This window comes from Somniosus microcephalus, chromosome 12, assembly GCF_052327205.1.
Source record: "Somniosus microcephalus isolate GS21.2 chromosome 12, FLI_Smic_1.0, whole genome shotgun sequence".
NCBI lineage: Eukaryota > Metazoa > Chordata > Chondrichthyes > Squaliformes > Somniosidae > Somniosus > Somniosus microcephalus.
In genome coordinates this window covers 174,383,879-174,399,038 of record NC_140998.1, presented here as the reverse complement: position 1 = coordinate 174,399,038, position 15,160 = coordinate 174,383,879, and the positions used below count along the sequence as shown (strand labels likewise).

General features: G+C 45.7%; 1 protein-coding gene across 3 annotated transcripts in view; it reads left to right on the top strand.

The window, feature by feature from the left end:
* wdr21 (WD repeat domain 21) overlaps positions 1-13,732 on the top strand; it is a 77,952-nt gene extending 64,220 nt beyond the window's left edge. For all 3 annotated transcript variants that reach the window (XM_086003858.1, XM_086003857.1, XM_086003859.1), the window contains 3 exons: positions 523-684; positions 7,473-7,587; positions 13,079-13,732. In XM_086003858.1, coding sequence (XP_085859984.1) covers positions 523-684; positions 7,473-7,587; positions 13,079-13,281 — 480 coding nt within the window. In that variant the 3' untranslated portion in view covers positions 13,282-13,732. The remainder of the gene's footprint in view (positions 1-522; positions 685-7,472; positions 7,588-13,078) is intronic.
* The last annotated feature ends 1,428 nt before the right edge of the window (positions 13,733-15,160 follow it).

The following is a 15,160-nucleotide window of genomic DNA, read 5'->3' as shown; positions in this document are numbered from 1 at the left end:
CATCAGTCACTTGAGAACTCATTTTTTAATGTGGAAGCAAGTCATCCTCGGTTCCGAGGGACTGCCTAAGAAAGAAAGAATGGTGTCTAGACATCTGGTGATTTTCTTTTTTTTGTTTTGCGATGGACACAGAACTTTTTTTAATTCATTCCCGGGATGTGGGCGTCGCTGGTGAGGCCAGCGTTTATTGCCCATCCCTAATCGCCCTCGAGAAGGTGGTGGTGAGCCGACTTCTTGAATACATCTGAGTGACTCGCTAGGCCATTTCAGAGGGCAGTTAAGAGTCAACCACATTGCTGTGTGTCTGGAGTCGCATATAGGCCAGACCGGGTAAGGACGGCAGATTTCCTTCCCTAAACGACATTAGTGAACCAGATGGGTTTTTACGACAATCCAATAGTTTCATGGTCACCATTACTCATACTAGCTTTTTATTCCAGATTTATTTAATTAACTGATTTTAAATTCTTATGCTTATCGTATTGTAACCAGTAGACGTTATAAAATGTGGTGTGTCTGCAGGTTCCAGTGTTGTATAATGGCTGTCGATCTGGGGAAATTTTCAGCATAGACATCAGACAACAGACTAAGAAAGGTACGACAATCTTCCATCATTCTGCTGTGACCGCCATCCAACTCCTGCAAGATGAAAATTATTTAATGGCTGCAGACATGATTGGAAAGGTATGCTAAGACCTGAACCGTTAACTCTGTTTCTCTCTCCACGATGCTGCCTGACCTGCTGAGTGTTTCCAGCATTTTCTGGTGTTTTTTCTTTCAGATTTTCAGCATCTGCAGTATTTTGCTATTGTGCTAGCAATTCTGATCCCCACAGGAGAGGGTTCAGCAATTTACCCTAGCTTTTAGTAATAACGTGTTTGGTTGTGTTATCTCTAAGATCTTTTAGTGTACATTTCCTGTTGCATTGTTTCTGTTATCCTCTTCTGTCACAATTAATCTCTTTATCAGTTTACTATGAGCCCTTGTCTCGGAGCTAGTGGTACTTTTGCACCTTTGCATCTGACGCCTTCAAATGCCACCCATTGTCCAGCTTTTAAAATGAGGCCTCTGGCCATTACTAGTCTTGTTGGGAGGCCGGGGAATGGGTGACTTCTTCGTAGAATCATAGAATCCTACAGTGTAGAAGGAGGCCATTCAGCACATCGTGCCTGTGCTGGCTCTCTGAAAGAGCTCTCCAATTAGTCCCATTGCCCCGCTCTTTCCCCATAGCCCTGCATTTGTTTCCTTTTTAATACAATTCCCTTTTGAAAGATACTATTGAATCTGCTTCCACCGCCCAGTCAGGCAGTGTGTTCCAGATCACAACAACTCGCCATGTTAAAAATCATAGAATCACGGAAACTTACAGCACAGAAGGAGGCCATTCGGCCCATCGTGCCTGTGCTGGCTCTTTGAAAGAGCAGTCGTGCTCAGTCCCACATCCCTGCTTTTTGTCCCTAACCCTGTAAGTTCCTCATCCTCCAGAACCCGTCCAACTCCCTTTTAAAATTATTTATGGAATCGGCTTCCATCACCTTTTCAGGTCGAGTGTTTCAGATCCCCACAACTCTCCGAGTGAAAAAAATTCTCCTCATCTCCCCTCCAGATCTTTTTCTAATGATTTTGAATCTATGACCTCTGGTTATTGACCCACTTGCCTGAGGGAATAGTTTTTCCCTATTTACTCTATCAAAATTCTCATCATCTTGAAATCCTCTGTTAGGTCACCTCTTAACCTTCTCTGTTCTAAGGAGAACAGTCCGAACTTTCCAACCTCTCCTCATAACTGAAGTCCCTCATCCCTGGTAACACCCTGGTAAAGCTCCTCTGCAGCCTTTCTAAGGCCTTTACATCTGTCCTGAAGTGTGGTGCCCAGGATTGTCCACAATACTCCAGCTGAGGCCTAACCAGTGATTTAGAAAGTTCTACCATGATCTCTTTGCTTCTATATTCTATTCCTCTATTTATAAACCCAAGTAACCCATATGATTTTTTAACCACCTTATCAACTTGCCCTGCCACCTTTAAGGATTTGTGTATATGGACTCCAAGGTTTCTCTGCTCATCTACACATTTCAAAATCGTGCCATTTATAGTGTACTGCCTTTCCATATTAGTCCTCCCAAAGTGCAAATTCTCCACCTTGAACTCCATCTGCCTTCCTTCTGCTCATTTCACCATCCTGTCTATCATCCTGAAGCCTATAACTATCCTCATCACCATCTACTACTTTACCAAGTTTCGTATCATCTGCAAACTTTATAATGCTGCTCCCTACACCCAAGTTTAGGTCGTTTATAAAAATTGAAAAGAGTAATGGACCCAAAACTGACCCTTGGGGAACAGCACTGCTTCCCGTCACTGACCCAATTCCGTATCCATACCACCACTTTCCCCTTATTCCATGGCTTCCAACTTCTTAATCAGCCTCCTGTGTGGCACTTTCTCAAATGCCTTCCAAAAGTCCATATATACACTAGATTGATCAACCTTCTCTGTTAACTCGTCAAAGAATTGAATCAAGTTATTCAGACAAAATTTACCTTTAACAAATCCATGCTGGCTCTTCTTGATTAACCCATGACTTTCCAAATTAATGTTTATTTTGTCCCTAGTAATGGTTTTCAATTACTTTCCCCCCACCGATGTTAGGCTGACTGGCCTGTAGTTCCCTGGTTTATCCCCCTCCCATTTATTGAATAGTGGTCTAATGAGTGTCAGCTGTGGCTCAGTGGGTAGCACCCTCGCCTCTGAGTCAGTAGGTTGTGGGTTCAAGTCCCACTCCAGAGACTTGAGCACAAAAATCCAGGCTGACACTCCAGTACTGAGGGAGCGCTGTACTGTCGGAGGTGCCGTTTTTTGGATGAGACGTTAAACCGAGGCCCTCTCAGCTCTCAGGTGGACATAAAAGATCCCACGGCACTATTTTGAAGAGGAGCGGGGAGTTATCCCCAGTGTCCCGGCCAATAATTATCCCTCAATCGCCACGTAACTGAAGCCCCTCATCCCTGGTACCATTCCAGTAAATCTCTTCTGCACTCCCTTTAATACTTCCAGACCCTGGGAACATCACTGACCCCTCCCCTCACTGACCCCTCCCCTCCCCTCACTGACCCCTCCCCTCACTGACCACTCCCCTCACTGACCCCTCCCCTCACTGACCCCTCCCCTCACTGACCCCCCTCCAGCCAATGCTTGTTATTTTGTGAAATTACCGTCCCAGCTCCTGGCAGACCTTGGCACCCTGGGTAAACGGGCCGTGGGGAGAATGAAGAACCAGCAAAGGAGCGAGACTGTGGACGGAGAGACCTGCAGACCTCCTGATAGCAGTGATGTAGTGGCGGATAAACACAGAGATCAGAGAAGCATGTAGACAAGGCAAAGTAGTTATAAAGGGCGATTTTAATTTTAACCTAGCTTGGGAGATGCGAGACAGCAATGATGCCACATTGCCAACCCACACGGTGTCTGCTCACAGTCTGGGCAGTCAGTCTGACCCTCAGTGTCTGCTCACAGTCTGTGCAGTCAGTCTGACCCTCAGTGTCTGCTCACAGCCTGTGCAGTCAGTCTGACCCTCAGTGTCTGCTCACAGTCTGTACAGTCAGTCCGACCCTCAGTGTCTGGTCACACAGTCTGTGCAGTCAGTCTGACCCTCAGTGTCTGGTCACACAGTCTGTGCAGTCAGTCTGACCCTCAGTGTCTGGTCACACAGTCTGGGCAGTCAGTCTGACCCTCAGTGTCTGCTCACAGTCTGTGCAGTCAGTCTGACCCTCAGTGTCTGCTCACAGTCTGTACAGTCAGTCCGACCCTCAGTGTCTGGTCACACAGTCTGTGCAGTCAGTCTGACCCTCTGTCTGGTCACACAGTCTGTGCAGTCAGTCTGACCCTCAGTGTCTGGTCACACAGTCTGTGCAGTCAGTCTGACCCTCAGTGTCTGGTCACACAGTCTGTGCAGTCAGTCTGACCCTCTGTCTGGTCACACAGTCTGTGCAGTCAGTCTGACCCTCAGTGTCTGCTCACACAGTCTGTGCAGTCAGTCTGACCCTCAGTGTCTGCTCACACGGGGTCTCAGGCAGTTGTTGTGATTTGGAACACTCTACCTGAAAAGGTGATGGAAGTTGATTCCATCAATAGTTTTAAAAGGGAGTCGGACGGGTACTGGAGGATCAAGAACTGATAGGGTTACGGACAAAAAGCGGGGATGTGGGATTGAGCACGACTGCCAGTACAGGCACGACGGGCCGAATGGCCGCCTCCTGTGCTGTAAGTTTCTACGACTCTGTGAAGTTTTCCCTTTCAACATAGCAGCCATTTGTGCCACTCCTTTTAATCTTAAATCTGCACCTTTTTCCCCACAAATTTCCTCCCCTCCTTTCTTAAAGGCTGGAGTTCAGTTTCAAGGGTGCTACCAACCCCCAGTACTCGCAAAACAGCCATTGCTCATGTACTGGCTCAACAGCCTGACATCAGAGCCGAATGGTCCTCAGCTCACATCTACCCCTGTGATTTCCACAGGGGTCAGGGATCACTGTTGCCTCACAGCGCCATGGACCCGGGTTCGAATCCGGCCTCGGGTGACTGTGTGGAGTTTGCACATTCTCCCCGTGTTTGCGTGGGTTTCCTCCGGGTGCTCCGGTTTCCTCCCACAGTCCAAAGATGTGCGGGTTAGGTTGATTGGCTATGATAAATTGACCCTTAGTGTTAGGGGGATTAAATATGTGGGGTTACGGGGATAGGGTGGGATATGTGTTGGTGTAGGGGTTACGGGGATCGGGTGGGATATGTGTCGGTGCAGGCTCGATGGGCCGAAATGGCCTCTATCTGCACTGTGGGGTTTCTGTGATTCTGTGACTTATATTGAGCACGATGTTACTCTTCCACAACCAATCGCATTGTCTGTTGTATTTGGGCAGGCACACAGCAGAACCAACCAAGACTAGCAAACTGCGAGAGAAACTAAAGTCGGAATGTCAAAACACTATTCATTTCAGCTTGTTTGAAATTGCAGTCCAGCTGCTTGGCTGCGTATAATTACTTATTGGTATAATAGAAAAGTACATTTATTGCAATACCTTTCCCATAGCCAAGTTAGTCAAAACTTTTCCATTTCTTTAATCTGACACTCTGCTGGTTTTCACGTTTGGAGGAGACTCTTTTATGGGTGTGTGTACTTTACTTCGCTCCCTCCCCAAGAGGCGTTCCTAAGCAACGTGTTTCCTGCTGTCTTGCTCTTCAGTTCCAAGGCATTGACTGTTGAGTGGCTGCTATCATTGCCTTTTACCAGTGAGGGATGTCTGTTGTGAACTGGATTTCGAAGTGCTGTGACTGATCATTGGGTGCATGCATCAATAGCATTTCTGACCAATGCTACTTCTAGTCAATGGACTATTTGATCATTTGTTAAATGGGGAATGGTAAGATGCTGGTCCCAGCTTGTGATTCCTCAAGTATTGCACTCCTGTCTTATTGGGGAGAAGCCGAGTAGTCGGTTCCCGTCAGGAATGAGAATCCTGCTGCGTCGCATTGGGAAGCATAACAAAAGCTAGGTGAAAAATCCAAAATTACTCATCCAAAAACGGTGAAAACTGAGAATGTTTACATCGGCAGAAGTAAGGAGTCTGCTGGAATATTCGCCTCTTTTGGCAGTAGGTTGACCATTTCGTCCGAGATATGCAAAAAAACCTTGGCAAATGTTGTTCTTGGATTGGGGTTTTGATTTTAAAAGTTGTGCTTTCTGGGACATTTTGCAGAGTAAGTTTGAGTGGGAAGTGATTGGGTTAATACTGCCCATGGGTCAGGTGCACATTTACCTGGAATTGGTAATATCTGCCTCAAAGGCTCGTGTTGCAGTGAGGGTTTTCCATGGACCCAGTACCAGGTTTCTTATGAAAACCATGATTTTACTGAATTAAGTCCAGTTTTAATTCCTATTGGACGCTTGAAATTTTGTTTTATGGAAAGGCATTTTGTGGGGGCAGGATCCAAACTCCCAGTAGTTGGGTATAATTATTGCGGCCAATTTACTGGGTCAGAAATGTATACTGGCAGTCACCATGCACTGAGATATTGTGTGCATTCAAATCCACTCTGCACAGCTGGAATAAAGAATCAGAGACTAGTACAGCACAGGAGGAGGCCAGTCGGCCCATCGAGTCTGCGCCTGCTCTCTCTCGAAGAACAGTTCACTTTGTCCCACTCCCCCGCTTTTTCCCCCCATATCCCTGCAATTTTTTCTCCTTCAAGAATTTATCTAATTCCCTTTTGAATCCCCTCAAGCAGTGCATTCCAAATCCTAACCACTCGTTGGATAAAGAAGTTTTTCCTCCTGTTGCCTCTGGTTCTTTTGCCAATTGCCTTAAATCTTTGTCTTCTGGTTATCAACCCATCAGCCATTGGAAACAGTTTCTCTTTATTTACTCTATCTGAACCCTTCATGATTTGAAACACATCTATCAAATCTCCTCTTGGCTTTCTCTGCTCCAAGGAGAACAGCCCCAGCTTCTCCAGTCGATCCATGTAACTGTAATCCCTCATCCCTGGAACCATTCTCGTAAATCTCTTCTGTACCCTCTCCAAAGCCTTCATGTCCTTCCTGAAGTGTGGTGTCCAGAATTGGACCCAATACTCCAGCTGGGGCCAAACTAGTGTTTTATAAAGGTTTAGCATAACTTCCTGGCTTTTGTACTCTGTGCCTCTATTTATAAAGCCTGGGATCCCATATGCTTTATTAACTGTTTCGTTAAGCTGTCCTGCCATCTTTCAGGACTGAGCTGAGAAGAAATTTATTCACACAGAGGGTGGTGAATCTTTGGAATTCTCTACCCCAGAGGGCGGTGGAGGCTCAGTCATTGGGTATATTCAAAACAGAAGCCGATAGATTTCTGACTAGTAAGGGCATCAATGGATATGGCGATAGGGCCGGTGAATGGAGTTGAAGATCAGCCATGATCTCTCTGAATGGCGGAGCAGGTTCGAGGGGCCGAATGGCTGACTCCTGCTCCTATTTCTTATGGTCTTCAAAGATTAGTGTACAAACACCCCAGGTCTCTTGCTTCTTGCACCTCCTTTAAAATTGAACCATTTAGCTTGTATTCTCTCTTCTCATTCTGCCTATCAAAATGTATCACCTCACACTTTTCTGCGCTGAATTTTATCTGACATGTGTCCGCCCATTCCACCAGCCTGCCTCTGTCCTCTTGAAGTCTATCACTATCCTCCTCACTGTTTACTACACTTCCAAGTTTCATGTCATCTGCAAATCTGCCCTTGTACTGTTTTTGCTAACCTGCTTTGTTTTAAATAACTCTCTTCTAGTCTTGTGCCACACATTTGTTTCTAATATACAGTATACTTTGAGTAGACTAAAGATAAAATCTTGTATTAAATCTTGCTACCAGAATCCTGAAATGGCGATATATTTCACTGTTAAATTGTCTTGCAGTATTTGCATGAATTTCTTTCTAAATCTACAGATTAAGCTTTGGGACTTGAGGACTGCAAGGTGTATCAGAGAGTATGAAGGCCATTATAACGAACATGCTTATCTCCCTATCCATATTAATGAAGAAGAGGGTATTCTATTAGCTGGTAAGTGCTTTGTTTTGCTGATTTTCACCTCGCTGGTATCGGAGAGTTTTTTAACCTTTGGCTGAATCCTGTAAAACCTCTATGGAGTGTGTAATGCCAAATTAAGCTTCCCTTCAGAATCAGAAGCCCACTGTAATTGACCACCTTGCAGTTAGCAAAATGTACAGATCTTTTCTGGAGTACCACCACTGTAAAAATGAGTGATGTGTAAATCTAAAACGTTAAATACAAAAGTATATCAAACCTGCGTTAATCCACATTACTGTGTGAATGAATTAGTACCTTGGTTTGATGTATTCATGTCAAAGAAGAGTTTGGAGGCAGGAGTAAACCCTGGTTACCACAATAGACAGAACATGCTCTCTCGATTTATGCATAAAAGGGCTGTCAGACAAGAGAACCAGTTAAAATGCCAGTTTTTAGAGGGAGTGAATTTCAGGCAGAACTCGATATTTGGGAACCTGCTGTCCTTCAATACTTCCTTCAGCATAAACGTAGAGATTGCTGCATCAATCTAACTAAAACTAAAGAGATACATCTTCATGCATGTTTACAAGTTACAGCTGTTAGGAAGGCACAGCTGTGTGTGAATTTCAGCCATGGTGTGTTGGTCTTGCTCTGTATCTGTGCAAGCTTGCCTTTTCCTCCTTTCTCCTCCCAGCCCCATTTCCCAGTGAGATGAAATGTTTGCATGGAGTTGCCTACATTCTCGGGCAGGTGTTTGATGTGAATAACCTTACTCCCCATCAGGCATAGATCACAATATCATTACGGATCAGGAAGGCCGTTCATCCATCCAGAAATGCCCTGCATTCCCCCCACCCCCCATTGCAGTGTCTGATTATTTCCTGGATCATTCCAGGGTTTTTGTCTCCACTACTCTATTTAGAAATCCATTCTGTGCATTGGTCACTTTGTGTAAAAAAAAAAAAAAAACGAACTTCCTGCGATCACTCCTAAATTTACCATTTACTGGTTTGAACCTCTTGCCTTTTGTCCAAGTGCCACGATTTAGTTTGAAGTAATACTGTAATGATCAATAACATGTCATTCTATAGTGGACACTAGGTGGTGCCGTAGAGCTGTATGTATAAGACTACACTACCCAGCTGTATATATATTAAGACTACATTACCCATGAGGCACTAGGCTACCCACAAGGCAGCAGTCAAGATGGAAGCCTCTACAGATACTGTACCAGTCCACATGTGCTCAATAAAAGGTCTAGCAAAAGCTAGCTGTGTTCATAATAAGAATGTCTATTTATTAATGAACATAACAATACTATTTATCTTTTCCATACCCTTAATTACCTCGTACGGTCACCTCTCCGATGCCTCCTTTCCTCAGAACTCATACCAAGGATCAGCCTTGTGGCTCTTCTCACCAATACTTCCAGCGTTTCACTAAAACAGAACAAGCCTTTCATGGCTTCCAGCTATCTCAAAGCCCTTCACAGCCAAAGAAGTATTTTTTGAAGTATAGTCACCAAGATGTAAAGTAGGGAAATGCAGCAGTAAATTTGAACACAGCAAGGTCCCACAAATGGCAATGAAATCAATGCTCGGTTAACCTGTTTGTCGAAACAGCAGGACAATTCCCCCGCTGATCTTCAAATAGTGCCAGGGGTTCTTTTATGTCCACCCGAGAGGGCAGACGGAGTTCCCTCAGCACTGCACTGAAATGTTGGCGGAGCTGATGTGCCCAAGTCTCTGGCGTGGGGGCTGAATGTATGGCCTTGTCAGCAGGCTGGAATTTCATGTATATGTGCATCCAGAGACAAACGTAATCGGGGCATAAAGCAAATGCCCACGTGAAAGATCAGAACAGGAGGAGGCCATTCAGCCCCGCGGGCCTGTTCCGACATTCAATGAAGTCATGGCTGATCTGTATCTTAACTCCATCTACCAGCCTTGGTTCCATAACCCTTAATACCCTTGCCTAACAAAAATCTATCAATCTCAGTTTTGAAATTTGCGATTGACCTTCCAGAGTCAACAGCTTATTGGGAGAGTGTTTCAGATTTCCACTACCCTTTGTGTGAAGAAGTGCTTCCTGACATCACCCCCTGAACGGCCTGGCTCTAATGTTAAGGTTATGTCACCTTGTTCTGGACTCCCCAACTCCAAACCCCACCACCACCAGAGGAAATAGTTTCTCTCTCTCTACCCCATCAAATCCTTTAATCATCTTAAACACATCAATTAGGTCACCTGTTAATCATCTATACACGAGGGAATACAAGCCTAGTCTACTCCTACATTGAGGGAACTCTGGCCTAAGTATATTAGACCAGTAAATCCGCTATGCCTATCGAGCAATCCCTGCGCCCAAACGCATCACAAATCATTATAATGGCTCCCTCCCACCCCAGGTAAAGAGCTCTACACATGAATTTCCTGCAACTACACGAGTTCAAAGTGGGTGTAAAATCAAGCCATGAATTCAGGTACAACAGGAATCGGTCATTTTTCTGGTGGTGTTTTTGGAGAGAATATTTTTGACTCACTGAGACCTGCACCCTATTTTCAGTTAATTTGAATGCATTTTTATGGCATCAGTATAAATCACATTAAAAATTGAAAAGCTTCCATGTGCTGTGCTTAATGTGCACGATTGATAGTTGGATGGGTGGGATTTTTACTTTACATACTTAAAGGACTATCTGATGTAGGTTTGGCCCATTCCTCAGGGCCCCAATCGTTCACGCTGATTTCTGCTTGTTTATGCCCATTTTTACATTTGGACGTATGGTAATGAGATTGGCAGGAAATTTGTGTGTAAATAAATCCTCGGCAAAATCCTCAGCGCCTTCTCCAAGGCCCTGACATCCTTCCAAAAGTGCGGTGCCCAGAATTGGCCACAATACTCCAGCTGGGGTCTAACCAGTGATTTATAAAGGTTTAGGATAACGTCTTTGCTTTTGTACTCGGCCTCTGTTTATAAAGCTTTTTTCTTTGACAGCTTCCTCAACTTGTCCTGCCACCTTCAAAGAATTTTGTATGTTTCACCTCTCATTCTTCTAAATTCTAGAGAATATAGGCCTAGTCTACTCAATCTCTCCTCATAGGACAATCCCCTCATCCCAGTAACCAGTCTGGTGAACCTTTGTTGCACTCCCTCTATAGCAAGTATATCCTTCCTTAGGTAAGGAGATCAAAATTGTACACAATACTCCAGGTGTGGTCTCACCAGGGCCCTATATAATTGCAGTAAGACGTCTTTACTCTTATACTCAAATCCTCTTGTAATAAAGGCCAACATACCATTTGCTTTCCTAATTGCTTGCTGTACCTGCATGTTAACTTTCAGTGATTCGTGTACAAGGACACCCAGGTCCCTCTGAACACCAACATTTCAAAAATGCTTTTCTATTTTTCCTACCAAAGTGGATAACTTCACATTTCTCCACATGATATTCCATTTGCCATATTCTTGGCCACTCACTTAGCCTGTCTATATAAGAACATAAGAAGCAGGAGTAGGCCATACGGCCCCGCTCCGCCATTCAATAGGATCATGGCTGATCCGAACCTAGACTCACATCCACTTCCCTGCCCTCTCCCCATAACCCTTAATTCCCTTATCAGCTAGGAAACTATCTCTGTTTTAAATTTATTTAATGTCGCAGCTTCCACAGCTCTGAGGTAGCAAATTCCATAGATTTACTACCCTCTGAGTGAAGAAGTTTCTCCTCATCTAAGTTTTGAAACGGCAGCCCCTTATTTTAAGATTATGCCCCCTAGTTCTAGTTTCATGCACCAGGAACCCCAGATCCCTTTGTACTGTAGCACTTTGCAGTTTCTTTCCAGTTAGATAATAACTTGCTCTTTGATTTTTTCTGCCAAAGGGCATAACCTCACACTTTCCAACATTATATTCCATCTGCCAAATTTCTGCCCACTCACTTAGCCTGTCTATGTCCTTTTGCAGGTTTTTTATGTCCTCCTCACTCACTGCTTTCCCTCCCATCTTTGTATCGTCGGCAAACTTGGATACATTGCACTCGGTCCCTTCCTCCAAATCGTTAATATAGATTGTAAAGAGTTGGGGTCCCAGCACTGACCCCTGCGGAACACCACTAGTTACTGATTGCCAACCCGAGAATTTACCATTTATCCCGTTAGATAGCCAATCTTCCACCCATGCCAGTATATTACCCCCAATCCCATGATTTTTTATCTTGTGCAGTAATCTTTTGTGTGGCACCTTGTCAAATGCCTTTTGGAAGTCCAAATACACTACATCCACTGGTTCCCCTTTATCCACCCTGTTTGTTACGTCCTCAAAGAATTCGAGCAAATTTGTCAAACATGACTTCCCCTTCATAAAACCATGCTGACTCTGTCCGATTAAATTATGCTTATCCAAATGTCCTGTTACTGCTTCCTTAATAATGGACTCCAACATTTTACCAACCACAGATGTTAGGCTAACTGGTCAATAGTTTCCAGCCTTTTGTCTACCTCCTTTTTTAAATAAGGGCGTTACATTAGCAGTTTTCCAATCTGCTGGGACCTTTCCTGAATCCAGGGAGTTTTGGAAAATTACCACCAATGCATCCGCAATCCCTACCGCTACTTCTCTCAAGACCCTAGGATGTAAGCCATCAGGTCCAGGGGATTTATCCGCCTTAAGTCCCGTTATCTTACCATCTCCTTAGTGATTTTAATCGTGTTTAGCTCCTCCCCCCCTATAGCCCCCTGTTTGTCCAGTGTTGGGATATTTTTAGTGTCCTCTACTGTAAAGACTGATACAAAATATTTGTTCAGCGTATTTGCCATCTCCATGTTCCCCACTACTAATTTCCCGGTCTCGTCCTCTAAGGGACCAACATTCACTTCAGCCACCCTTTTTCTTTTTGTATAACTGTAGAAACTCTTGCTATCTGTGTTTATATTTTTTGCTAGTTTACTTTCATAATCAATTTGTATCCTCCGCAAACTTAGATATATTACATTTGGTCCCCTCATCCAAATCATTGATATAGATTGTGAATAGCTGAGGCCCAAGCACTGATCCTTGCAGTACCCAACTAGTTACAGCCTGCCAACCTGAAAATGACCCGTTTATTCCTACTCTCTGTCTGTTAACCAATCCTCAATCCATGCTTTACCTGTGGGATTTTTGGGCCTTAAAGGAATGTGTATTTGTTGTAAATTATGTATTCATTCTTTAAATGCTAGCCATTGCTTGTCTACCGTCATACCTTTTCATGTACACATCAACCGCACCACCCTCATCCTCTGTTACTTCATCAAACACGATTTGCCTTTAACAAATCTGTGCTGGCTTTCATTAATTAACCCCATACTTTTCCAAGTGCCAATTAATTTTGTTCCAGAAAACAACTTTAAAGCCAGCTGTGTAGAGAGCTATATTGGTGCACGGGATCGATCTTTACCCAAGTAGCTGTGAGAAAGGTACTTCATTTCTACTTTGAGTACCAGTTCCGTTTGACAGAAATAAATCCATGCTATTTATTTTTCAGTTGGACAGGATTGCTACACACGAATCTGGAGTCTTCGTGATGGTTGTCTCCTTCGAACTATTCCATCTCCTCACCCTGCTTGCCGTGACTCCATTCCCAATGTAGCTTTTTCTTCACAATGGGGAGGGAGAGGTGGTATACCTGGACTGTTAATGGCTGTCAGACAAGACCTGTATCACTTCTTGTACAACCCCAGTCTCTGAGCGGATCAGATGGAAGAAAAGGACGTCACCTCCTCTGAGGCAAATCAAGCAGAAGCTTCTTGCTGGAGGAAGCGAAGAAAAACCCCACAGGCTGGATGATTTTTTTAATTTAAGTGGGACGAGCACGTTGCCTTTAGAAGAGGCTACAGAACCAGAGATTTAAATTCATATTTGTAATTGAATATTGTATTATGCTAATACAATGCTAGTTGGTTGTACATTAAACTAACCACTGAACAGTTTCCTCTGTTTGGGTGGGTTCGACAGGGTCCGTGCCAGAGTAATTAAAACAGGTTGTACATAGCGAGCCTTAAGCTTCACACTTGGTGAAATTTGTGAGATCTGCCTATAGTTCCTGCTGAAGGATTGAGTGGGCGAGTGAGAATGTTTTATGGAATGCTCATGCTACATTGTTATGGACCATGTTTAAAAAAATAAATTTGATATTAAACAGGATGTTTCAAAATAAATGAGCAAATGTTACTGTTGTTAAAGAAAATCTGCAAGATCCACGGCAAAGGATAGCAATTAGCAGAGCTCAGAACCCGAATGGCCGACCTACAGAACAGAAAGCCCGAAGGTGGCTGCAACAACAGATAATTTCACCATGACCATTTCTGCATCTTCAGCATCAACACACCTATCTACTTCAGTCATGATTGCCACTGATCAGTACAGGATCTTAGTACCAACATACTTCACCCTGACAAAGCCCATAGGATACATCTTTGCAATTCTTTCCCCCACAAAAAGCTGTTAAGGCTGGGTCACAATGATACTGCCCAGGAGGCCATTCAGCCCAGCGTGGCTGTGCCGGCTTTCTGTCCCCGCTAGTGCTCCCCCACTCACCCGGCTCTCTCTCCCCGATAGAGCTCACCCCGCTCACCCGGCTCTCTCTCCCCGATAGAGCTTCCCCCCGCTCACCTGGCTCTCTCTCCCCGATAGAGCTCACCCCGCTCACCCGGCTCTCTCTCCCCGATAGAGCTCACCCGGCTCTCTCTCCCCGATAGAGCTCCCCCCGCTCACCCGGCTCTCTCTCCCCGATAGAGCTCCCCCCGCTCACCTGGCTCTCTCTCCCCGATAGAGCTCACCCCGCTCACCCGGCTCTCTCTCCCCGATAGAGCTCACCCCGCTCACCCGGCTCTCTCTCCCCGATAGAGCTCCCCCGCTCACCCGGCTCTCTCTCCCCGAAAGAGCTCCCCCACTCACCCGGCTCTCTCTCCCGATAGAGCTCCCCCACTCACCCGGCTCTCTCTCCCCGATAGAGCTCACCCGGCTCTCTTCCCCGATGGAGTTCACCCCACTCACCCGGCTCTCTCTCTCCGATAGAGCTCCCCCGCTCACCCGGCTCTCTCCCCGATAGAGCTCCCCCGCTCACCCGGCTCTCTCTTCCCGATAGAGCTCCCCCGCTCACCCGGCTCGCTCTCCCCGAAAGAGCTCCCCCACTCACCCGGCTCTCTCTCCCCGATAGAGCTCACCCGGCTCTCTTCCCCGATGGAGTTCACCCCACTCACCCGGCTCTCTCTCTCCGATAGAGCTCCCCCGCTCACCCGGCTCTCTCCCCGATAGAGCTCCCCCGCTCACCCGGCTCTCTCTTCCCGATAGAGCTCCCCCACTCACCCGGCTCTCTCACTCACCCGGCTCTCTCCCCGATAGAGCTCTCCCGTTCACCCCACTTACCCGGCTCTCTCCCCGATAGAGCTCCCCCGCTCACCCGGCTCTCTCTCCCGACAGAGCTCTGCCACTCACCCGGCTCTCTCCCGATAGAGCTCCCCGACTCACCCGGCTCTCTCCCCCTGATAGAGCTCCCCCACTCACCCGGCTCTCTCCCCCTGATAGAGCTCCCCCACTCACCCGGCTCTCTCTCCGGTAGAGCTCT